At 40.6% G+C, this 15,833-nt stretch overlaps 1 protein-coding gene across 4 annotated transcripts in view; it reads right to left on the reverse strand.

Annotated features, from left to right (window-relative positions):
- PTPN14 (protein tyrosine phosphatase non-receptor type 14) overlaps positions 1–15,833 on the reverse strand; it is a 161,767-nt gene that overhangs the window by 75,650 nt on the left and 70,284 nt on the right. For all 4 annotated transcript variants that reach the window (XR_004314476.1, XM_032466470.1, XM_032466471.1 and 1 more), the window contains exon 3: positions 9,304–9,473. Coding sequence is in view for 3 of the 4 variants with exons in the window: in XM_032466470.1 (XP_032322361.1) it covers positions 9,304–9,473 (170 nt within the window). In the remaining variant the exon portion in view is untranslated. The remainder of the gene's footprint in view (positions 1–9,303; positions 9,474–15,833) is intronic.

Raw genomic sequence — 15,833 nt, forward strand, 5'->3', positions numbered from 1 at the left:
ACAGTTTCTGGTAGGTGGTTAAAGTGTTAAGATAGTTGGACTCTGAGTGGCATAGATCCAACTGGGCCAGCGTGGAGGGATGGGTTGATCCAAGCTCTGAGAAGCACTTCAAGGTATATAGAAAGTACAAATATCAGCAGTCACAACCTAAATTCCTACAGTCCCAGCAGGTCACAGAAGGGAGTCCACGTCACTGACTGTAACACTGTGGGGAGTCAGGGAACTGGGGCAAACTGGACAGCATATGTCTGTCTGTAAGGCATCAAAATATATGCGTGACTGGGACATGCTGAACACCCAAAATTGACACACTGTAACTGATCATACTTCAATCAATATATATATATTGGAAATTGGAAACCAATATACACATATAGGAAAAAAAACTCAATTCTTTAAAAAACGGTCCAGGTAAAACAAAGTCCACCAGTGGACCAGAATCAGCTCGCGTGGTACCAGTTTATCATCTCTGACCTTACAGGTACTCCAGCCCTCTGGATTTCTTTGCTGACACTTCAGTAGGAACTAAACCCCCTGCTTCTCTGGTAAAGCTAGAGAGTGGGGGAACATGTAGAGAGAAGTAGTTGTCTGGCAAAGTAAGGTAAAGGATTCAACTAATTTGATGGATGACGTATCTCCACTTAAGAGCAATAAAACTTCTATTAGAAAAAAATCCACAATCCTTTTCCAGAGAATACGAGTACTGCATAGGGTGCTAGTGAGGACTGAAAAAGATAATCGTTTAAGATACTTAGTGCAGCACCTTGTACGTGAACGCTGGCCGCTCTCATTGTTACTATTATTAAATTCTGTCAGGTGACGGAACGCAAACTACCTTCTTCCACAGAACCTCACAGAACTACAGTATTCGCAGGCTGCCTAGGTTTGGAGGTCTTGTATTGGGTTAGAAAGCTGCTATACTCTAAAGCACAAAAAAAGGTTCTTTGCTTTCCAGACGCTGCCAGGCCTCTTTAATGTGCAAATACAGCACATCTGTCACTTCCCTCCACCCTTCCACCCCCTACTCTGCCCCAGCTTAAGGTCCCAGCACTGAGATCCCAGGAAAAAGGCAGAGCAAAGGATTCTAAAACATCTCCTCCTTGTGCCTCCGTTTCCCCTAAAGGTTTTTGGTTTTTTTTTAAAAAAAAAACTCAGTACTGAAAGTAACACACCACTCCCAATCCCACCCATTAGCATGACACCCCTGCAAATCCGAGGAACACTTTCTAAGGGGATGTCTTTAAAAAAATTCTTAAAGCATAGCTGGCGTGCTTTGACAAGACAAAGCACCTCGTCCCATGGCTTCTGTTTGTTTTTCCCCTCCCTCCACCCCTCCCTCCGCTGAAGGTAAACACTGCTGTGTGGGATCATCGTGTTCTACTCAGCTTTTGAAAGAAACAGAATTTTCTAAAATTTTAATCCATGCTCTATCATAAATCTTTACTATTTCCTTAGTCAGATGTTGGCTCTCTCTCACTCTTCTGCAATGGAACTCTGATAAAGAACCATTTGGAAGCAACAAATGAGTGAATAAACAAATGGACAAATGTATCTTCGAAAATCAAGGAATACACAAAGAACAAAATTAGTACCCTTAGTGAAAAAAATTAAGCTATTTTCAAAACAGCTGAACAGAACCACATGATTTTTGTTTGCTGTTGAGAATTACAGAATAGATCATCAAATACTAGTAAATACGCATTAACCATACAATTAAAAATGAGATAATTTTAACACATTAAAAGCAAAAGTTTACTTTTTTTTGAGGTATACTACTACTTCACCTGTTTGGGGGAAACTTTGCTTTACTAACAATTAAAACACAGATAAGTATATCTTGCTTTATAAAGAGTGAAAATCACATGGTTCCCTGTGCTATACATATAAACTTATTGTTTATTTTATAATAAATAATTTTTAAAAAAAGAGTGAAAATCAGATGTCAGATTACCAAAGAACATGACAACAAGGCTCCTTTTTAAATAAGAACGATACCACTGACCTATTTCCACTTGAAATTCTGATTTTTCTATTCATTATAGAACACCTACAATGAAAAATAACAATGTCAAGTGACAGTACTAAAGAGCCGTATTTAGTAAATACCAGCACTCACTAGTGTCAGTGATTTATTTTATCATTTGTTTTCTCTCTCCCCTAAAGGGAAGGTATGTCAAAGAAGCATCCAGATTGTGTTTAAGCGTTAACTTTGTGTATATACCTCATTGTTCTCAGGGCAGTGGGTTGCCTAAATAGCCATCTCCCTACACATTCTTGCAAACTACATCTTTTTCCCGTGAGGGGAGAGAGAAAGACAAAAAGTAATTCCACGCATTTGGAACGCTTGTACAATGAGGTAGGCACTGACGTGTGCTTTGATTTAACTAAGTAAGAAAAGTATAAACTTGGCGGAGTCATCATCTTCACAGTAACACATGAAGAAATCCTAGTTGAGGGTTGAGATAAGCTAATTGATCAACTTCCCTGAAGGAAATTCAACTGATTTTATAACAGCTCCGCAGACTCTGCAGGATTTTCCAGTAAGTAAGGTCCAGGAGGAGAAAGGGTTACCAGGACCATGATTTTATTTTCATATTTGCATAGATAGTGAAAATTTTTGTTCCCCTGTGAGCTTTTTTTTTTTTTTTAATTTACTTTTTCTCTTTGATCACACCCATAACAGTAGCCTCAGAACCACCCATAACAAGAAAAAGTCACGAGGTAACAACAAAACGAGCAGAGATGAATGAACAGGGATGGAAGTAGGAGGCTGTCCTGGGCAGGACTGGCTACAAAATTTGCAGTCTAGTGAAAACTGAAAATGCAGGGTTCATTATTCAAAAACTTAACTGAGAATTTCAAAAGGGCAACAGCAGTGCACTAAGCCAAACTCGGGGCCTTTCTGCGCACGGGGCCCTAGGCGACTAACTACCCAGGTCACAGGCTCGTCCAGCTAGTCCTGGTCCTGGTCCTGGAAGACACCTGCCAGGCTCTCTGGGATTCACGAACTGAGAAGGCCTTCTCCAGGAAGTAAATGATGTCAGCAATGCAAGCTTTGCAAACAAACTCAAACCTCCAATAAATCAAAATCTGCTCCGAGACACAGCTCTTTTCAGGAAGGAGAGGGAGGGCTGAGATCCGTTTGTTTTTATACTCCCACTGACAAGCAGAGTGTCTAATGTGGAACAGGTGCTTAAAATAAAGGTTGAAATGAGAAATAATGCAAATGGCCACCAACACTTTCATCAACTAATCTCTCCTCTGGGAAAGCAATTCTTGCCTTCAAGGTTGCTCTGCTTGCTGTGGACAACCCTCTCCTCTCTCATCTCATCATTCGTGACGTTAGCCACACCGAGTAATGTCTGCGATTAAATCCCGGTATCAACAGCCTCTTAAAATATCTAAACTATCTGGCAGACACAACTCCGTTCTCCATCATCGACAGAGGGAGAACAAGCCCCCATTCACCCGCTGGAGCTGGCCAGGAGGGGGATGTGCCATTCTCAGCAAATTATATTATCCACAGGGGATTCCTGCTGAATCTTAAGTCGGCCTTGAAGGGAGTCCCTATTTCCCAGCCCACGGGGAAACTTTAAATAGCCATTAAAATGACATTTCAAAATAATAAAAAGAACTCAAAGAACCGGAGGAACAAAATAAATGGTGTTGTAAAAGGAAATGGAAACATTACCATAATTAGAGCTTTTAAAAGAGACATTTTAAACACTGGTTGAACACTGACTTGTTTACAGTAGCACTCAAGGCAGATGGCAGTGGGTTATCTAAATGCCATAGGTATTTACAAGAAAGGTAAGCTGAAGGAAGCTTTTGTAAGGTCATTGGCACTACTTCCTGAATCCTAGTTTAAAAAAAAAAAAAAATCAAAACACCATTTGGACCTTCACAGGGATGTAAGGCTTCACCTAACCTGGCTTTGCCATCCATCAGCCAGAGGCCCAAAATATGTAACTGGAAGAAAAGGGGGGCGCCACCTCCACCATAGTCTAACAATGGCACAATGTAACTCCTTTGTCACTCACTGTCACAACAAAAACACACTCATACTCTTTATGGTACCTAAGTAATTCAGTTTGCAACTTGGGCATTTATTCCCAGTTAGTGGAATGACACCTTGTCCCATACGTTCTTCCCAGACAGGAACTGCATTTAACGTAGAATGCCCCATCCAAGCCCATACAGAAATTAAGTTTTTTTTTTTCCAATCCCTCAGGAAATAACTGCTAGGCAGTTCACCTAGCAGACGAGAATACAGCCTCACAGTCAGTCCAGTACTTTAGAGGAGCTGGGAGAAGTACAGAAGAACAGTGATCCCAAGAGGAGAGTGACCCACAGAGGCTGAGAAGCGCAGAAAACGCAGAGGCAGCACCCGCTAGACAGACGCAGCCTGGAACAGGTCGCGCAGCCCTGGAGCTTCCAGCAGATGTGCGACAGTGTGCTGAGACCATCCCTGGCCAGTAGAGCGGCTGTGCTGGCCACAGCCGTGGTTCCACTGCTTGGCGTCTATACCATGCTCACCACTAGGAGGGCGGACAGCCCTACTTCGACAGCCAGTTACAACCACGTCCTGGAAGAGTAGGAAAGGTTATCTGACCTCATTAGGACAATGAGAAGCTCCTCTGCCCTACGCAGACATACCATTCAACGGGGAGTAATGCAAAGACAAACATGTTACAGTAAAAGAAAAACGCCCCAGAATTGAGTATTTCAGAAGCCACACATGCATGCACTCAGCAACTTAAACCCTGAAACCAATTAAATTCACTCTTCAAAAAAAAATTTTTTTTTGAAAGTTTTCTCTTTAGTATTGAAAAAACTCAAGAGGGACTTCCTTACTGGAGCAAGACTTGGAAAAACCCCAAACCTAAACTAAAAGCAGTGATCCAGGCCAGCAGCTTTCTGGCTTTCCCCTGCCTATTATTAAATATCCTTCTGTTTGACTAAGAATTTCTCCACCTCTCACAAACCATCTTTTTTCTTTCCGTGTCCAGAAAACTCTGAAAACCATGTGTTTACAATGAGCCTGTTGCTATGCACATCATTAAAACACATTACAAAAATCTTTCCTTTGAGTCAGGAGGAGGACAGAATGGGGAAGATAAACTGCTAGCCAGAGTCCCTTTGCCGAGCAGAAAACCTGGCAAAAAGGAATATGAGAAGCAAAGCTAAATGGAAAAAATGATGGTGGTCCCATCCCTTGAGTCATTTTAACCAAAGGGGGAGAACTAACATTTTGAAAGCCCCAAGGTAATGTATCTTGAAGTTTGGAGCAGGGTTAACAAACTCTCTTCCTAATCTCTTTAATTCCTGCGGCTTCATGACTCACCCTCCATCTGTCTACTGGAGAGTCCTTTTAACCAGCTTTCTCATACTTCTGTAAGAATATCAGGAGGTTTTTTTCCCCCCTTTATGTGTGCTTCTGTGTGTATTCTCCTTCTGATATTTTTTGTCTACTCACTCAATTGCAACCTAAAGGTAGGTCCCAATCTGTTTATTTCTTCCCCAACTCAACTACAATATCTTGGCAGATTTCCCTCACTTATGCAGAGATTGGTTCTTCAAAAGTAATATCCAGGAGATGAGGTGAGGCACAGTATGTCAAAATCAGTGTCAAAGCCTGAACTTCTCGTATTTTCTAATTTACAAAATCTGGACTTGATAATCAAGTCAACCACCTTCTTAAACAGTTTGCAATGAACATCATTCTTAAATTTTTGTTGTATTTTCCAAATTATGAACCTGCACGTTTTCAAGGGTGGGACTGTCTGAAGGCAAGAAATGAAATCCACACCTTTTAAGTATATCTTCCTTTCACCTCTTTGTGTCTTTATATGGGTTCACACACACACCAAACAACAGCAACAACACCAGAGTACTAATTCTGAACTCTGTCCTTACTCAGAGAAGAAATGGCTGGTCCTGACTCATGCTATAGAACCTGTCTGAGTCTCAAGTGGAAGTAGCCAAATCATTGCAAACATGTGTTGGGTGAAAACAAGTTTGGTTGGCTCCAAAGGCTTATTTTTTAAGCACAATAGTTGAATAGTTGCCTCCTCCAAAGGGTGCCCACAATGAAAAACAGATTTCTATTTCTAATCTATGCAAATATCTGACTCTGAGGGGCATCACAAAGACTAACTATTTTGTGTCAGAGGCTGTGGATTCCAGGTGCTCTCAGAGAAGTCAAAGCCCATCTCCACCTGAGGTGCCCGGTAACTCAGGTAACAGTGGCTGACCGGGAAGTTAGTCACTAACCCACTCCTAATGAATGCTGGGGCCTTCTGTGAAACATTCCTCTGGAATCCTCCTCTCCCCCACACCACTGCTTCTCCTTGGCTGCCCTGCCTGGAAGACAGTTCTAATATTCAGCTGAGACCTCAGATGCTTCTAAAACCTCCCAAGAAGGTTCAGATTCCCAAAGGCTCCTAGTGACTATAAGCAGCATTCTTCACCTTGAACTCAGCTCATCAATTCGTCTCTAACATCAAACCTAGACATCCTCAGCACTTAAGCATCAAATCCAGAAATCCTTGTTATTCAGTCCAAACCAGGTCTCCTTTACAGCCTAGTCTATGTGGCTAAAATCAATAGCAGGTCTCAGTGAATCATACCTGGGTCATTTTGTGTGCCCCCCAACCTTTCCAAGTATATGTATTCCTTTTTAATTTTCTTTCTCCCTCTACCAATGTTCCTTTCCTTACATACAATGCTTTTCTCTCGTATTTCTCCATCTCTCCAGCATGTCTTTGACTTGTTCTGACACCCCTTGGCACGGTCCAGTTTTAGGGCCCCTTGGGACAACAAGAATTCCTGCAACGTTGGGGGAAGAAGAGGAACCAAAAACAAATAAACAAACAAAATAACTCTTCTTGCAAACCCAGATCCTAACTTGTAACATCCTTTGCCATAAAGAAATTATACCTGAAATCTACACAGTTTAGTTCTAATGTTTAAGTCTAAAAATATCCTTCAAAGTTTTGAATTAGTTTCTATTAGTTTTTCTGATCAAATGACAGTAACAGCGTTTGCTTCCAAATCTTGTGTTGAAAAACACGTCTTTCCCTCCTTCTCAAACTTCTTAAATGAACCAACCTAACTGAGCAGAAAGAAATACTAAAGAAAAAGTATAGAAGTCCTGCCTAATCTCCAGCCTCAGTAAACACCACCACTCAGAGTTCTTATGCTTTGTCAGTTGTTGAGATTTAAACAGTTTTTGGTTCAGCTTATAAATGCAAATATTGACAGTTAAATAATGCAACATTAAATTTATTTATCTGGACGATCTAAAACTGTAAAGAGTTTAGAGGCTAACTAACTTATTGATTCCCAAGTCTGAATGACCATCATAACTACCTGAGGAACAGTGTTTATTTTAAACAATACTTCCTCCTGATCCCCACCCGAGACATCCCAATTCAGACTTCTGGACCAGCCCTGGGATCCATTATAACACAGGCTTCAGGCAATTATGATAGAGCAGGCCCCTGTCTGTTTGAGAACCGCTGATCATTCCAACATCCTACCCAATATGGCGGACTCCTCTACAAGACACACCCTGGCTCTCCACTCTGTGCTACAGCACTCGACACCGGGGCTCTCGTCCTTTTATAAGTCTGTTCCACTTTTATATGGCTTTAATTACTAGAAACTGTGTTCTTATGTTGAGCCAAATAACCAAAGTCTTTCAACTCCTTGAACTTCATTATTACAGGCCCTAATTTTGTGCTCTGGAGTCTACACAAAATTTCCACCCCACAAGAGTCTTCACGTATCCAAAGGCAGCTACCACACCCTTACAAGTCTTCATTTTTCTCAGCTTAAACCATCTTTTTTCTTTAACTTCAGAAAGCATAATTTCGGAGTCTCTCACCATTTCCACTGCTCTTCCTCCACAATACATCTTACAGGATAAATCTGTCTAGAGGAACAACATTTCATTTTTTTTTCCCTACAGACTGAGCTTTTTCCAATATGCATTAATTTATAGTCCATGTTTCATCCCTGTCACTCATTGTCTTGCATTTAATGGTCCGATAGCCATGAATCAGCAAGTACTTATCAACCTAATGCAGTGTGCCAAGTACTCAAGGAGAATTCAAAAGTCAGAGGAAATTGTCCCATTTTGAGGAGATAATTTCCTTTCCAGAAAGGACTTAAACAAATGAAATCACTTGAAAGCAGTGCACTATGGTATAGAACCAAGAGCTTCAAATGAATGACACCTGAAAGACTAATGTGGGCTTTCTGGATCAGACTGTGAGCTAGCTCATGGTCTCTGTTTAGAGAAACACCCCTATTTAACAATAGTTTGGTTTAAAAAGAAAAAAAAAAAAAAAGACAAAGTTGATGACGATGGAGACTACCACTTAAAATGTACATAAAAATTTCAACTGCATCCTTGTATCAGAAATTTAAAATCTAAGAAATGACAGGTAGAATACTGTTCCTTCTTCCCAGGCTGTCACTGGCATTGCTTCCCAAGCACTCTGAACACCATGAGCTGAGGAAACGGCTTAAAGTAGAGGGTTCATGCAATTCCTTTATTACCAGAAATAACCATTTGATGAAGAGATAACCATCCCCCCGCCACCTGCACATTTTAACTAACACCAACAAAAATGCACTTGTTTTGTTCATAAAATCGCAGGCTATCAGAACATTCAGGACTTATGCAAATCTCTCACTTTACAAATGAGGGAGAAAAATCATTTCAAAGATGGCAGGTGGTTTCTCCCAGGTAAAGCAGCAGTGAGCTGGAGGGTGGGGCCAATCTCTAACTTATTATTATTAATCTCCTCACACTTAACCTACTAAACCAAAACTCTTACCTGATCAGTGCTTTCCTCAACTCTACTCCCATCTTCAGTTACCCTTTCAATCCACAAATCCAAAGTCTGATGGGTCATTTTGTTTGGAGACATTTTGAGGGAAGGAGGGGACCAGACAGTATTAGGTGGTTAAATTTTTATTAATTTATATTTATTTATATTAATTTATATTTATTTTATCCACAGTCTCCAACTAATACTTCTATGCCGCTAGACACAAAATATGACCTGCCTCCAGATCGCTGCTACCTTATTAGCAGTATAAGGGATCACTGGGTTAGCTACATGGATTCAGACAAAAATTCTAAAGTTGCAAAGGAACTGGTAAATAATCCCCAACTACCCCACTTCCCTCCTACACACACACCCTAAATCAACCAGCTCATCTACTTCCTCTGAAGCCTCACAGTTAATCCACATCCTTTTATGGGACATGGAAAAAAAAAAATGCACCTACCTTGTGGCCTCTTGCTGAAGCCATGACACATTTGGCACATAGAACATGACTCCAAAGAAAAGCAGAGGCTCATTAGCGAATTTGTCCAGATGTTTCTTGAGCGGTTTCTCCAGCTCCACCCATCGTGCTTGCTGGCTCTTGCTGAGAAACCAAAGGCCAAAGTAGTGCGTCTAGATAAAAGGATAAAAGAGTATCAGTTCATGCTCACCAGAGGCATCTCAAAGACCACACAGGAGATAAGACTCCAGCACCTTCCCTCAAATTTGGATTCCCAGCCCACACAAGGTTCCAGCTTTTACTTTGTAACTTTGGGGCAAACTAAAAGAAGCCACAGACACACAGTACTGTAATGTACACTGAGCATCCAGATGCGCATTCCTACCCCCTGCTGTGTGTACACGTGAGTACTGATGCGCCTGTTAGGTAAGGGTGGGTGGGTGCAGAGGGAAGACAGTGCAGATTTATTCTGAGAGCTCCAGGCTGACTTTCCCATGCTTCCTGAATGCCTCGTGATCTCACATGGAGCACGCTGGCAGAGGCAAGTAGGGTTCTCACACCTGTTGCAAAGTAACTCACCGCTCAGCACCTAAGATGAAACCTCCTGCCAACTTTAAGCTTCCACAGTGTAGAATATTTTCATACAGTACTAGATTTCAACAGAAAATTGATTCACACTCTTTTTGAGCTTTAATGAAGTATTTAAAATATATATATATAGGCCTTGACCACTTCATTATACATACATGTACTGCAGCAAATCTCTCCCCGACATTAAGCATGGAGAGTGGAAGGAGCCCCTCATCACAGCTGCCGCAGGAGCCCCTGGTGGCTGTTCTTGGCAGATTATGGGGGGATTTGATAGATGAAAGTGAGGTGTTCACCCTTCGACTTGAAGCCTCAACCCATTTCATTTTGAACAACGTGCTAAATGATTAAAACAGGTACTTTTATGCATCCAATCCTGTCTTTATATTAATTCACCCTAGGATTTCAGGATTAGCACAACAGTCACCAAAAAAATAGATCACTGCTTTTGAAGCATTCTTTTCTGTTTCAATTATAGCCTAGGATGGTTTACAGCACACCTGGAAATCTGCCTTCAAAGGAATGATTTCATTACACTGTTTAATTTCCAAAGGCATTTTTGTGCCGACGTTCCCACTCCAGCTGGCTGCCCCTTCAATGATATCACAGATCAATCCCTGCCACAACCCCACCGAAATCTGTAATAAAGTTTTGACTCTGACTTTACTAGAAAACCAGACCTGTCCTTGCCGACATAAAGCTGCAGACCCAAATAGGCTGAAGGATATTTCCAGTGGCTGGACTTCCAGATAGGAGCATTTCCTCCATGACATTCCAAAGGGCAAGTCCACACCAGACATCAATGCATTTCTCAAGCAACAAAATGCCAACACACAGGGCCAAGGTTATATTTCTACCAACACAGGCCAACTCGCTTGAGTGAATTCTGACCCCATTGTTTGTTTCCCAGCTCCAGTGAGCCCACTAGTTGTTCCAATGTGACCGATGACGTACAGGAAACGAAATGTGGCTGACCAGCAGGAAAACAGGCTGTGAAGTCAGTTCATCTCCCAGCTTTTACACTCGCTGTCCCAATAACTTTGCACAAGTAACTGAGCCTCCCAGAGTCTCAGAGTTTCCTCCTCCATAAAATGGGGATGATGATAACAACACCCACCCACCCACGGGCTGTTAGGGGCATAAATGAAATAACGCCTGTTCACCGTGCGCCTGGCCCATGTTGAGTACTCTGTGAGCAGTGCTTTTTGTTGCTGCTCCTGTGGCTCCTACTACTGTCATCCTCGCCAAATGAAAGCAGGTAAGCCTCAAGAATCTTTTTCATCAGCACTACCAGCATCCCTATCAACTACAGAATCAGAACACAGAAGTTATCTGGAAATAAACGAGAAAAAGCAGGCAAAAGCAGGAGCTGGAAGGCCTATAAATAACATAAAAACCTAAAAGGTATGAGAAAAATAAAATCACCAGGCAATGCCTCCCCGAAGATTTTCTTTGGAGTCTCATTATAGGTGTTTATGGGGCGCTGGAACAGCACTCTGCTCCTTTCATAGGGGATCTATGATGTAGGCTTAGGCTAACCTTAAAATGAGGCAGCCTGGGTACTTAATTTAATAAACTGTCTGAAAAGGGTCCAAGGCAGTTCTGCATTATACTGAACTCCTTTATGGAGCACAGTGCTGTCCAAGGGTATTCCATCGTATTCTGGATGGCTAGGAGTGTGTTTAGCATATAATAAATGAGGTAACATATGTAAACAGTGATAGGCTATGTAATAATTATTTTAGTTAGAAAAGAGCCCTTTTATAAGCATGGGTGGAGAAAGGGAGGGCAAACTTCGTGATTACTCGACAGGCCAACCATGATTTATTATCTTTCACTAAAAGGAGTCTTGGCATTTGGAGGTATGATTTTATGGTCCATACTTCATTCAGATTATAACATTCACTCAAATCAGTAACATTCACAGTATAAAGGATCTATAATAACTGCATAAACATTCTACAATTTTGTAAAAAAAAAAAAAAAAAAAAGAAAGAAAGAAAAAGTTAATTTTTACTGCTCCTATGCTTTGAAGACCAGTATTTTAAATTTTTTCTCAGTCCCACCCATCCAATCATTAAATCAGGACTGATCTCCACCCCTGCACCCCACAAAAACACCCTGAGAAAGACTATTCCTCAGAACACACATATACACACGTGCACATGCATGTACACAGATACATGCACACACATGCGCACACACAGAAAAGGAGGAGGATGAAGTACAAGGGAAATTATGGTACAATAATAATCCTGAGCCATAATTAAAAGTACAGAACTCCCGAATAACAAGGTAAACCACTTCTAATGCCAAAACCTAATTCACAGCGTTAAGACTTTTCTGTTGCTGCAATACAGCCTTTTCTAGAGGACACGTGTATTTCTGGGTGACTCGCCGTGCACTTTACCAATAAAATAATTATTTTGCTATTCACAAAATGGGGTTCCAGTGTAGGGGAAGGCAGGTAACCTGGAAGATACAGTCTCTACCTACTATGGCCAGAATAAGCTACTTTTGGAACTGCTGAATTCAGTGACCCAGGAGGAAGGAAAGTCTTTTTTTAATTGAAGTATAGTTGATTTACAATGTTACGTTAATTTCTGGTGTACAGAGCAGTGACTCAGTTACACACACATATCTATATATTATATATATGTCTTTTCATATTCTTTTTCATTATAGGTTATTGCAAGCTATTGAATATAGTTCCCTGTGCAAAACAGTAGGTTCTTGTTGTTTATATTTATATATATATATATATATATATTATATATATATATATATATATATATATATATATATATATGTTTGTATCTGCTAGGAAAGTCCATTTAAGAGATCCACACACTGTTTTGTGAAACTCTGCCCCAAGTAACCTTCTCCATCGCCCACCACTCCTCGCCTCAACCCCAATTCTTCCCCTAGCCATAGCCCTGTTCTGGAGTACTCAACAGAGGAGAAAGACCATCTCAAAGTTCTTACCCTGCCCTATTCAAGTTCACGATGCAGCACATTTATTCAGCCACGTCTACACAGTGCCTCACGGGAAATGCAGTCAGAACCTAACCTCTCACTTAAGCTAACATGTGCACCAATCAACTTCCTGTGTACTGGCCAAGGGACCATTAATCCCACCAGGCCCAGCTGAGACCACACCAGGCCTGTTCATAAGTGACTGGCCAATTTCAACTCCAGCTGGATTTTGAAAGCTGAACCTCACTGCTAAACGCTGCCACACGGTCAAGGGAAATGTGAGGGACAATTCCACAGAGAAGCCACCTCCTCCACGACAAAAAGGATCCCACCTTATTGCCCAAGTAAATGCCTGAGACACTCGTTTGGTTTACCTCTGAGGCACCAAACGTAAGCCAGGTCCATCTAATCCTCACGATGCCTTGGTGTGTGCGCTAAATCCTATTTCTCTACTTTTCTGTAGAAAATAGCTCTCTGGTGCCATGAATTCTGCAAGGAGTTCACTGCAATGATAAGGAAACAAAAACAAAAACGACAGGAGAACTGGTTGCCAGGGAGAGGAACCACATCCCTGAATCAACTGCTAAAAATGCACTCCTAAAAAAAAAAAAAAAATGTTGGAAGAACCACACTAAATTGTCGTTTTCATAGGAGTAGTTTCCTGGCTGGTTTAGAGTTTTGCATTTTAACAGAGGAGGTATAAATGTATGCATGCACTCAAAACTACGCTGGTTTCTTCAAAGGCAGGTTGGTGTGCGTATACTTCAGTGTCAAAGTAAGATCCCTCTTTCCATATCATGAAAAGAGTGTAGTGAGTAAAGGCCTTTAAAAACAATTTGGGATATTTTTGATTCATTTGTTCATATTATCTGTAAATATGGTGTTATTCTCCACATTAGCTATTAATAGGGAAAGATTTTTTTTTGAGGGTTTTTTTTTCCCCACCCAGTTTGTATGCTAAATGCTTAAATGCTAACTATTTGTAAGGGTTGCAGACACAGTCTTGTGTCTTAAATCCATGATCTTATTTCAAGCATTGTGAAGAGTTCATCAACCAGAAGCAAAAGTTTAAATCTTGCATTAGGTTGTAATAGGGTCCCTGAAGTATCCAGTATACTTCAGTTATAAACTAAGAAACACAGAGGTTGATATGTCTCCACATAAAATACACAGGAATTATATACAAGCATTAAAACTTTCACCGAGGCATGGAAAATACTTCAAAAGATGACTACACGCATACTCTGAAACAGCACTTCATTGCAATTACATTCCAATGGGTTTGGAAAATAAACCGCCGCACATCAGTTGGATAACTGCAAAAAACAACTTGTGTGCAATCAACCTCTACCCTGGGTAGGTCTGGGATTTCCATAACTGACACGTCTATAATTAACAACTGCACCATCTTCATTTTCCTAGCCAATCTCTTCATAAAAGTACAGGAGAAAAAACTGCAGAGTAACAGAGACCCAAGATGCAAATCTCAGAGCCAAAGAAAAAAAATCACTCTTCTGAGGCTGTACAGCTCACTTGGAATATACAAGAAAGATGAAGACTAGGGAAATTTTTTCACCCACAATCTCCATATCTAGAAATAAGACACTGGTGCCAATTTACCTTACAGAATTGACATTAAGCTAGTGAGATTTCATAGCATAATCTTTACAAAGACAAAAAGCAATATGAAATTCAGAAATCTCCCTGGCGGACTACCCTTCAATAGCTTCTTGATCATGGTTGATTATTTTAGTCCTCTTCAAATACAAACATACAGAGATGTGCTTAAGCAGGCTATAAAATACAGTAAATTCCACTATTATCTGACAGGGCCGGGGGATGAAGTGTTCCATTTAGTTGAGCACTCCTATTACCACAGATAAATTTCCAGTTCCCAAAAGATTAACACAAAATCAAGCCACAGAAATAACATTAAGTTAACTTTTCTTTGATGGTAGGAAATATATGTTAAGATTCTGTATCTTTATAAACTCCAGCCATTATGAAAATTGTAAAATGGGAGACATTTCTACCATAGCTGATAGCTTCGGATAAATCAGCTTTCAGTAAGATGAAAACATAAATTTGCAAAAGAAAGGGGGGATAAATTAGAGGATAAGCAGCCACTCTATGAAATAGTTATGGATTTTTTTAGGCTCCTTTAAAAACCAGGGCTCTTAGACTAGCCTTAGGAGAGGCCCAAGAGTTACCAAATTCAGCCTTCCCAAGAGTGCAGGGCTTCCTGAGAAGACAACAGTTCTCTATCTTGAATAGAGTGTAGCCATGAAGAGTATTCTCAGGGACCTTTGTTAAATTATTTATCCCTCCTCCATTTATTATTTTTTAATTTAAAGGTAGAGTCAAGATTATCCCTAAAGGAAATAATGCTAGCATTATTTTTACATTTTATTGGAATTCTTTATATTCCTTATTACTATTAACATGGCCTTCTTGCTTTTCTTAGAACAGCAGTGTTTAGCAGAAATATAACACGAGCCACATATTTAATTTAAAATTTTCTAGTAGCTACATTTAACAAGTACAAAGGAGGAAAACTGATTTTAATAAATTTTATTTAAAATGGTATATTTAAAATATTACGCTGTCAACATGTAACTAATATAAAAATGACTAACGAGAGATACTAACTTTTTTTCCCAGTAGGTCTTCAAAATCTGATGTGTGTTTCACACTTACTGCATATCTCAGTTCAAGCGAGCCACACTTCAAGTGCTCAACAGCCACAGGTAGCCAGTGACTAACATACTGCAGAGCACAAACTGCAATTAATAACTGTTCAAGGAATTGAAAGATGTTGGCTCAGTGTGAGATCCCAGTTTCTAATGATTAAAGCCATCTGAAAATGGAACAAGCAGACTTAATGAAAGGAGCCTAGTCTCCGGAAGGGCTGGCGCGGGTCTAGATAGCCTGACTGCTGTCTTGCAGAGGAGACGCCACACTGAGCGTGG

This window comes from Camelus ferus, chromosome 23, assembly GCF_009834535.1.
Source record: "Camelus ferus isolate YT-003-E chromosome 23, BCGSAC_Cfer_1.0, whole genome shotgun sequence".
Taxonomy (NCBI): Eukaryota; Metazoa; Chordata; class Mammalia; order Artiodactyla; family Camelidae; genus Camelus; species Camelus ferus.